Source organism: Amia ocellicauda, chromosome 23, assembly GCF_036373705.1.
Source record: "Amia ocellicauda isolate fAmiCal2 chromosome 23, fAmiCal2.hap1, whole genome shotgun sequence".
In the NCBI taxonomy this organism is placed as follows: domain Eukaryota; kingdom Metazoa; phylum Chordata; class Actinopteri; order Amiiformes; family Amiidae; genus Amia; species Amia ocellicauda.
This window is the reverse complement of record NC_089872.1, coordinates 7,226,166-7,235,931: the sequence shown is the minus strand read 5'-3', so window position 1 is coordinate 7,235,931 and position 9,766 is coordinate 7,226,166. Positions and strand designations below refer to the sequence as shown.

The window sequence follows — 9,766 nt, the reverse complement described above, 5'->3', positions numbered from 1 at the left end:
CAGTGCACAGCTCCAGTCGAGGTATGGTGTGTTCAGGTCTTGGTGCCAGTTTTGCTTTGCCCTGAATGAAACCAGTATGGCAGGCCCTATTATTGTCTATGATTTTAAGGTAGGCGATGGCCGCTATGGCTTTGGATGAAGCATCACAGAAGATGCAGAGCTCTATGTGTTGGGCCTCCGAAGGAGAGATGCGTGCATATGGTCTTGGGATTTGAAGATCGCAAAGGTGTTTTAGCGAGTCTCTCCATGCTGCCCACAGCTCTGTCTTCTCTTGAGGTAATGGAGAGTCCCAGTCACTAGTCTCTAGTGTGAGTTCACAGAGTAGGGCCTTGCCTTTTATGGTGACAGATGCTACGAACCCCAGGGGGTCATAATTGCTGTTCACTGTGGATAGAACACCTCGACGTGTGAAGGGTTTTTCATCGTCAGTGACCCGGAAGGTAAATGTATCATTCTTCAGGTCCCAGTCTAGTCCAAGGCTCCGTTACATAGGCAGTGTGTCTGTGCCTAGATCCAGATCCTTTAAGTCATCGGCATAATCTTGGGAGGGGAAGGCCTTCATTACCTGATGGCTGTTCGAGACTATTTTATGCAACCTGAGGTTTGAGCAGGCGAGCATGTCTTGAGTTCTTTTCAGCAGGCTGATGGCAGCTTCATCCGAGGGCAGTGATTTCAGGCCATCATCTACTGTACGTAAAAGTCCCTTTCCACAAACTATCTGACATCTTGACCAAAGTCTGCTTCACCTTCGTGAGGTGACTGTCTGAGGCCATATATGGCAACCGCAGGAGATGGGCTGTTGCCAAAGACATGGATTTTAATTCGATATTCAATGATTTCCTTTGTGAGGTTATTATCTCTGAACCAGAGAAGTCTCAAGAAGTTCCTGTCTTCTTCTTTGACTAGAGAACAGTGGAACATTTGCTGGATATCCGCTGTAATGGTAATGGACTCACTGTGGAAGCGGATGAGCACCTCGAGCAGTGTGTTATTGAGGTCTGGTCCCGTTAAGAGAACATCGTTCAAAGAAACTACATCATGCTGTGCACTTGAATTGAATACCACTCGAATCTGACCTGGCTTCTTCGGGTGGTATACACCGAAGGTTGGTAGGTACCAACATTCCTCTTTTTCTTTCAGGGGAGGTGCGACCTCTGCGTGTCCGTTCTCAAATATTTTTTCCATGAATGCCAGAAAGTGATCCCTCATCTCTAGCTTTCTCTCAAAGTTGCGTTTGAGTGCAGAGAGACGATTAAATGCCTGGGTTCTGTTGTTGGGAAGGCGCCGCCTCCGTTCTCTGAATGGGAGCGGAGCTACCCAGCTGTTTGCTTCATTTTTACGGAACCCTTGACCCATGATTTTCAGGAAGGTCTCGTCTTCAATGGAGGGAGCCACCTTGTTGTCCTCTCTCGTGCTCTGGAAAACTGTATGTCCCAAGTGATCTTCCACTTTGCGAGTGAGTTTCTTAGCATAGCAGTTTTCAATTAAGTCATTAGGCAGTGGATGGCTGTATTTCTCTTTCACAATGAAACAATTGGGACATGGAGGAAAGAAAGAAGGGCATCCTCTTTCAAATGTGTTTGTGTAGAAAGTGTTCACGGTAGATGGCTTGTGAACATTTCCCAGACAGACGTTGCCCACTATGACCCATCCTATATCAAGCTTCTGGGCATATGCAGAGTCATGAGGGCCGTTTATCTGCTTATGCACCTTTTGTACTCTTATGATGTCTCTCCCTAAGAGGAGCAAAATGGGAGTGTTGGGTTCCAGGTCAGGAATCTCATGGGCCACAGATCTCAGGTGAACATGATGGAGCGCGGCTTCTGATGTGGAGTTGGTAGACAGACACGTCTGGCTGTCCATGGATTCAATTTGGTAGCTGCTAGCTCTTCTCCCCGCTGTCTCTAATACTCCTGCACATGTCTTGAGTGAGTAAGGGGAGTTGGGGCCTTCGATTTTGAAAAGGTCGAAGAACGCAGAGTGGGCTAGAGATCGATTGCTTTGCTCATCGAGGAGTGCATATAGCTTAACTGCTTTGTCTTGGTGGCCTGTTGGATAAACTTTAACAAGGCAGATCTTGGAGCAGGATCTACCACTGGGGTCTCCACCACAGACTTGAGTGCACTGAGAGGTTACATCAGTTGGTGTGGTGCTGTCATCTTCCTCCCCGCCATGCGCTGGCATAGGGTTGTTGGTCTTTGGGGTCCACCGGGCTGGTCCTGGATGTAAGGCTTAGTTGTGGCCTTCGCTGCTGCACTCGGAGCACTTAATGTTCACTTTGCAATGTTTTGCAAGATGGGATGTTGAAGCACAGCATTTGAAGCAGATGCTGTTTTCTTTAAGGAAGGCCTTTCTGACATCCAGGGGTTTCTCTCTGAAGCCACAACACTTTTGAAGGGGGTGAGGCTTCTTGTGTAAAGGGCATTGCTTACCAGGCTCTTCTGCCATCTTCTCTCTCTTTTCCATGTTATAGGATAGAATAGGCTGGTAAGAGGAACCTGTAGTGGACACGTCAGTTTTGTGAACTAAGATGGATGTTCTCTGATTGGTGTGCTTCAAGATAGGCTGTTCTGATCTGAGGGAAGTAGCTCCAAACATGCTGAGGTCAAAACTAGGATCATTTCTAGTCTTTGCTTCTTGACAGACAAAGTTCACAAAGAAAGAGAAGGGAGGGAAAGGCACCTTGTTTTGCTGCTTGACTCTGGAGCCCTGGGTTATCCACTTTTTTTGCAGGCTGAATGGTAGCTTCTGCACTATGGGGTTGACACCACGGGCAGTGTCCAGAAAAGCGAGGCTTTCACAAGCACTGCAGAGGCTGCTGTGTGGGGGAAGTGCTCCCTTCTTTGAATGTGTGGGGTTACAAGTGCCTTTCCCAGCTGCTCCAGGAACACCCTCCTCTTGTTCTGCTTATCAGGCATCCAGATAGGGTTGATATTGTTCCATATCACAAAGGCATTGTATGAGAACACATAAATGATGTTAAGGAAGATGACCAGGGGCCAGCGGGCAGTCATCCTCCTGCAGGTGTAAGTTCCAATCACCTTGTCCAGGTTGTCCATGCCTCCTTTGTTGTGGTTGTAGTACAGGATGATGGCTGGCTTCCTGTCCTCATGATCGCTGATCCCAGCCGTTTTGTGCAGTGTGCTCAGGAGGACCACATTCTTGTTCCTATTTGGGAGGTAAAAAACTAGAGTGGTGGTGGGGGTGAAGGCAAACTTTGATGTCCCCCTTGTTGATAGGAGTGCAGGGGGGAGCTTAGGCTTGTTCTGTGCCAACCATGGTGATCTTCCTCTTCAGGAGCTGCTGGCTGAGTTCATAAGAGGTGAAGAAATTGTCACACATGACCAGTGTTGGGGGTAATGCACTACTAAGTAGCGCATTACAGTAATGTAATTACTTTTTGTAGTAATGAGTAATGTAACATGCTATGGTTCCAAAAGGAGTAATAACATTGGTTACTGATTAAAGAAAAATATCGTTACTGCATTACATTTTGTAATGATATGGCATAATTTCCATCTTAGCGTCCACTTGTTTGTCCTATTATTTCAAACATTAAAGCTGCCTTTTGAAAAAAGTTGTATTTTTGTTAATGACATTAACTGAAGCACTTGTTTTGTGGCACTATTTGATAAACTAAATCCCTTATTTTAGAAATCAATAAATTTTTCAATCAATTTTTATTTGTATAGCGCCCTTTTCAGGGTAGCCACAGAGCACTTTACAGACTGGTAAACATACAACAAACATACAGCAAAATAAAATACATAAATATAATAAAATAAAATATAGACCTGTAAAACATTTTACATGATCTAGAATAAAGTGAGTGAACATTTAAGTAAATAAACCATTTAGGCATGGAGGAGAGAAAAATTAAAAAAACTCCTATGGATGGCATATAGGAGAAAATTTGAGGTGTAATGCAAATTAATCTAAAAGTAAAGTAACCCATTACTTTCCCCAAGGAGTAATAAGTAACGTATTTAGTTACTTTTTATATGAGTTAAGAGTGCATTGTAATATATTACTTTTTGTGAGTAATGACCCCAACACTGCACGTGACATTGTGCCCCCTAATAAAAATAAAAATGTACCTCTGAATGGAACCAGTTGCTCATCCATGGTTACTTCAGGCCCAGGGTAGTAGAAGTATGGCAGATGCTCCACCCACTTCTCCCAGACCTCTGTTATGGCCACCAGTTTGTCTCTCACACATCTTACAGGTCTTGACTCACGATTATCAAATTGTAGCATTCTTGAGAAAGTGTGAAAGACTTTCAGTGGCATAATGGCACAGAAAATCACCCTTCCACTCTCTGCATCCCAGAGATTACATGTAGCCTTGCCTCGGGACCTATACACACCTGCTAAGATCAGCAGCCCTGTGTAGGCATGCAGGTCAATCTCATCCATCCTTTTCCAGTTGTCTCCATATTTATGGAAACCCTCCAAATTTGTCATCTCCAGGATGATTTTTTTGATGGCTGGTGTGATGAACATGTAGAATGTTGAGGCGATGTCCTGGGCATGGGAAACTGCATGTCTTGTGGGCCCTGGGGTCATCCTTATGATATTTTGTGCTGCCATTCTGCCCTGGTTGTCATATGCCATGGGACCATGTTATTTTGCTCTTCTTTGACAAAAATGTCTCTCTTTCAGCTTGGGGGATTTCTTGTTCATCTGAAGATGATGCATCGTGCTCGGGGTTGTATTCTTCCCCATCTTCTTCTTCAGATACCGCCTCCTCTTCTAAATCACTGTTCTCTTGTTCCTCCTGGACATCTGATCTACGACCAGTTGGGCACTGAAACGTGCACTCATGGCTTCAGCAAAGAGAAACTGGGGGTACTGTCATCTGCAGCACCTATATAGCCTCTGACTACATTCCCCATTAGTAAACAATGCTTTCGAGAAATGTTTATTTTGTCTGAAATTGTGTTTATTTTGTCTGTGAACTTGAGTCATATCTGGGGTCGTGGAGGGTAGATGCTGCACATGCACAAGAAAGTTTATTTTTGTCTGAGTTCTATCAGTAGCACACATAATCTAAATTTTTCATTGTGTGTGTGTGTCATTGTGGTTTTTGTGGTGTGTAGATGATTTTATAACTGCTGGGTCAAAAATGAGTCATTTTTTACCCTTAAGACAACAAAAGGGTTAAGAATGTATTTATAAATTCTTTATACATTTACAATCCTCTGCTCCCCAAACATCTCTTCTATTCACATAAACCAATACATACAGTTTTCAAGTTGTCATCCTCTTATTGTCATTCTTAAATGTTATGACTCAAAATGATCTATTTAACACTTAATGATAGTATCCTTAGGAAGTACATTTGTTTGATTTCATGTCGAAATATACAAAAAAAAGAAACATTATATAGTCTGCATAGTATACTAATCATCAAACTGAATTTAAATACTTACTGTTGTTTAAAAAATGTATATGAAAATCTGAATTACAGTCTCACATTCAATTTTTAAAACTGAACACAAGAATACTTCATGTTACTGAAAACAGAAATATTTAAGACACTGTGACAGTATTACTGTACAAAGATTTATGAAGACACTGATTATGTAGGTTTCCCTACAGTTTCCAGACTTTGGTCTCCCAAGGCGTCCCTTATTGTTGTTTCCCTTGAAACTGCTGCAGCTGTGTCCTCTACTGGCAGTATATATCATACTTCAGTCTGGCCCCTATCTTGGTTCCTGCAAGGCACTTCTCAAACCTAGCATCCATCTCTTTACTCTGGTCTTCGCTGAAGTGATTTTTCCAGTCTCCCACTTCCCCTGTTAAGGAGAATAACAGTCTAGTTGTTACTGTTCTTTATGAAACATACATTTATATAAAAACAGCAAAGGTGAGAGACTGTTGGTGCATAATAGTTAATGATCGTTTGTCTAATCCAAATACAATCATGATGTAATGATTTATAGATCAAGGTATATCGATTACTTTCACATACCTTTCCTGAAGAACACATTGCCCATCTGGCCGTGTGTGTGCTTGGAACTTTCTTTCATGGCTGTGAAAGTGCTCTCTTGAGCAATAGTGTTGACCTGCTCCTCACTCAGGGTGAAATTGAAGAAATTGGCAATCTGCTTGATTTCTTCAATCAGGTTCTGAATAGAACATAAGACACACAAGTACATATTTCACATAAAGTACTCTATTGTTTATCCTAAGAATTCCTAAGAATGTTACTAGTGTAAGAGTTATCACTTTGAACACATCTAAACTTGAGATCCAGTCTTACCTCTTTCATGTCTTCATAAGTCACAAACATGATATTGGGATTGTCTATACGCTTCTCCCAAGACAGGGCATGGTCAAAGTAAGAGCCCCAAGGAACTGTAAACAGAAAATGAAGATGTCCTAATAAAAGAGGTCTACAACAACTGATTGTATTTGTATACAATAATAGACTAACTGGCAAACTGGGTGACTTGCTGCTGGGTTTGGCAGCTTCACAATGTACTTGACACAGACCAAAGACAAGGCAGTGATTTGAGGAGACTGATACATTCTGGGAATTTCAATATTCTCAACTGGTGAACAGCAGAAAAGGCCTGAGAGAGTGAGGTATACATTTGAAACCGTAGAAGAATAAAAAAAAGTCCAAAACAATATTGAAAAATATGGATGTTCTAGAGGCTGATAGATTGCTATCCAGACACCACTAGCCCACCTTAATTTGCAGTCAGCAAATGTTATAATGTTTTCCCACTGACAAATCTTTCCTTCCAATGTAAAAATATTATAGTGAAGTGAATATTCTTCCATTCATGAGAATGCATCTGCCTTATTGCCCAACTCCATTAAGGTTTCAGTGAGTATTCATCTACTGTTTTACATATAAAGCTTGACTTTCTGCTGTTACCTTCTCCACTCATGAAGTCTGCAAAGAACTTGTCCCAGGACTCAGCAGTTGGCAGAACAGGGTTTTTGTTGGTGAAGTGGAAGAAAGAGACCACAGTGTCTTTAGGGTTGCGCAACACCACAAGAATCTGCAGAAAGAAATAGAACATTAAGAAGGCCCCATTCAAATTATTTTTATTGTATTGACCAAAAAAGGTGCCATTCCATTCCATGCTTACTGTGTTGGTCATTGCTGTGGCTATAGAGATATCCATATTTTATCTATAGAGTGGGTGTGAAACCATATACAATGCCAGGGATTGCACTACAGGCCTAGGCCTATATATATTAGTGGTATAATCCCTGGCATAGTGTATGGTTTCACCATTCTCTCACAGTTCCACAATATGGATAACTTTATATACACCACAATTTGGCCACTATTTCTCCTCTCAGCCTTCCTCTTCTCCCCGTAGCCTTTTTATAAGGCTAACTGACCGCACCTGTGTTTGACAACAGGTGAGTTGTATGATGAATGATTGGAGAGATGATTTTCTAAACACTGAGGACCCCACAGGGCTGTATAGTGGCAATGCAGGCCTCATAGGGGAAGAGGGCTTTGGACAGGTGTGGGCTGACATACCTCCCTTTGTGTCACTAGATCACACTTCACCACAATATATGTGTGTTCATTCAAAATACATGGTGAGGTTAATCTCTACCATATTATATAAAATAAATGGATGGATTACTAAAATGTGCATAACAGCGGGCAATTTTGATATATGAAACATATGAGGATCATACATCATCTACCATATATTGAAATAAAGGTTTGTTCCATAAGGGTAAGGCACTGTTTTGAAAATATAAACAGCATGGATTTGAACAGTACCAGAGAAGGATTTCTGGCAAATAGTGTCAATAGTGTGACCTGTTTTCTGCACGGTTTGAAGCACATGCAAGTTACTTTACCTACCTTTGTTTTCTTCTCAGCAATGGAAGCCGGTATGTTGTCAGGGTGCATGTGTGTCCCTAGAAGTCTTGGAGAAGGAGCCTCATTTATAAACTGAAAAATAATAATTTATATTTAATAATAAGTATCATCACGCCCCCCCCCTTGTTAAGATGGGGTGCGACACGCAGACTTTTGTCATTCAGCACAGAGTCTGCGGAAAGTCTGAGGACTAATTGGCTAAATGCTCATATTCTGCGCAGAATGACAAAAGTCTGTGTGCCCACCACAACTTGCAGACAGAGTGGTGCATTCTGGGTATGGTAATTTTCTGTAGGACGTCTGCCTACACAGGCATGTACACAGAGTTATTGATAAAAGGGGTTGAGATTAACAAGATGAAAAGAGACAACTACAACTGCCGTGGGTATTTTTTTTTTTCCTTTAAAAAGTATTCAATCTAAATCAAAAAACTTAAGTGACCGGTTTTATTTATGTGGCTACTGAATTAATTATTTATGAACAGCCCCAGTTAGGGTTTTATTTATTCATGTAATTTGTAAGTGAATAAGTACTGTATCTGTTATTTATAATTTATTATAGCGCTATTTGTTTTTAGCACAGATTGTGACAAGATTGTGGCCTTAACTGGTGACTATAGTGATCTCTAACAGAATCTCACTCATGATTAAATGTTCCTGATTAAAAGCGTGAGACAAATTGACAGCAAAAGACAACCAGCTGAATTGGGATCACTGAAACCAAAACCCAGTCATGATTTTTAAAATGATTATGTATTTGTTGGTCCGTTATACTAACCTGGTATTTTTCTGGATTACTGAATTCCAGCAAGGGAGGAATGGGAGGCCGCTTCTCTGGGATGTCTGCAATTTTACGTATCATCCCAACCATCCAGTTAAACCCTGGTGAGAGAGCAGGAAGTCATGAGACCGCAATACAACTGCGAATCACCAATCACCAATTCCGCAGGGTTAGATAATCAGAGAACCATTTGATCGAGTCCCATGGCTCCACAGCACAGCTCAGAGCCAAACAACTCCATTTGAGTCTCTCATTAGTGAACTTGCACAGGCAGCTCCCCCGGCCCCATTCATTAATCTGGGGAGTTCAAGCCTCAGTTTACTCAAAGATCTCAGTTTCCCCAGAACAGCATCCATGAACTCTACAGATTACCTTAGATACCAGATACGCTCTGTGCTGTCCTGTGCCATAACAAATGCAGGACACAAATCTAAAAAAAAATGTTGCAATATGGAGTATTGCCCTTCTTGCTGTATCTTGAGAATCAACTTGTTAATGAGTTTGTTTTTTTTTAACCTGGTGTTTGAGCACAGTATTGTGCAGTTTTAACTATGTAATCAGTATAATTGACAGTAGCAAAGGAGTTGTACTTACCACATTTTGGATAGGCTGCTAGCATTATGTCATCTTCCCTAGCCTCAAAATTCTCGATTGCTTTGAAATTCTCTGGTTTACACACAATGGTGGGATATAATACTCCTTTGTACATGTAGAGCTTGTCTTTCTCTGTCATGTTTTTGGCTTCTTCCATTATCCTCTGCATTTGTTTTTCAAGTGGGCTACTCATGTTTTGTGCTGTAGTGTAAGCCTGCTGTATCCTGTGTGCTCTGCCGTCCTTCACTTCTTTCCACTCTTCATTTGCAGCTGGAGTACTGGCTGAACAGTGAGGTGCAGTGTGGGAAGGGAAGCTCCTCCCACCCAGCCAAAGCTTGCGTGAGAAGCTTTCCTGGTTTGCAATGCACACAATGAATCTAGACCAGAGTTCTAGCCCTTTGCCCTGATTTTAAGGAAAACCGTATGTGTTGAGTGCATCTCTTGTTTCAGGGGGAGGTCCTTGCTCTGATTCTAAATGTTCCTGGGATTGGAGATCTGCTTCTGGAGTTACAACATGGCAATAGTGAT

The 9,766-nt window shown here is 41.8% G+C and overlaps 1 protein-coding gene and 1 pseudogene across 1 annotated transcript; both read right to left on the bottom strand.

The window, feature by feature from the left end:
• Nucleotides 1-2,753: 2,753 nt before the first annotated feature.
• On the bottom strand, nt 2,754-5,512 carry LOC136719419 (piggyBac transposable element-derived protein 4-like; annotated as a pseudogene).
• Nucleotides 5,168-9,694, bottom strand: LOC136719266 (sulfotransferase 6B1). Its single transcript, XM_066697140.1, has 7 exons — nt 9,239-9,694; nt 8,642-8,745; nt 7,847-7,936; nt 6,890-7,016; nt 6,266-6,360; nt 5,975-6,131; nt 5,168-5,798 (listed from the first exon to the last, which is right to left on the bottom strand). The coding sequence occupies exons 1-7, from the start codon at nt 9,429-9,431 to the stop codon at nt 5,671-5,673; spliced, it is 894 nt and encodes a 297-aa protein (XP_066553237.1). The 5' UTR covers nt 9,432-9,694; the 3' UTR covers nt 5,168-5,670.
• Nucleotides 9,695-9,766: the final 72 nt, after the last annotated feature.

Bases quoted from the DNA above. Each gene is read 5' to 3' on its own strand.
- LOC136719266 (XM_066697140.1), bottom strand. From the start codon at position 9,431: ATGAGTAGCCCACTTGAAAAACAAATGCAGAGGATAATGGAAGAAGCC. The intron at 8,746-9,238 runs GTAAGTACAACT...CTCTCTCACCAG, and splicing joins AGCAGCCTATCCAAAATGTG to GGTTTAACTGGATGGTTGGG. The intron at 6,132-6,265 runs GTAAGACTGGAT...TGTTCTATTCAG, and splicing joins CTTATGAAGACATGAAAGAG to AACCTGATTGAAGAAATCAA.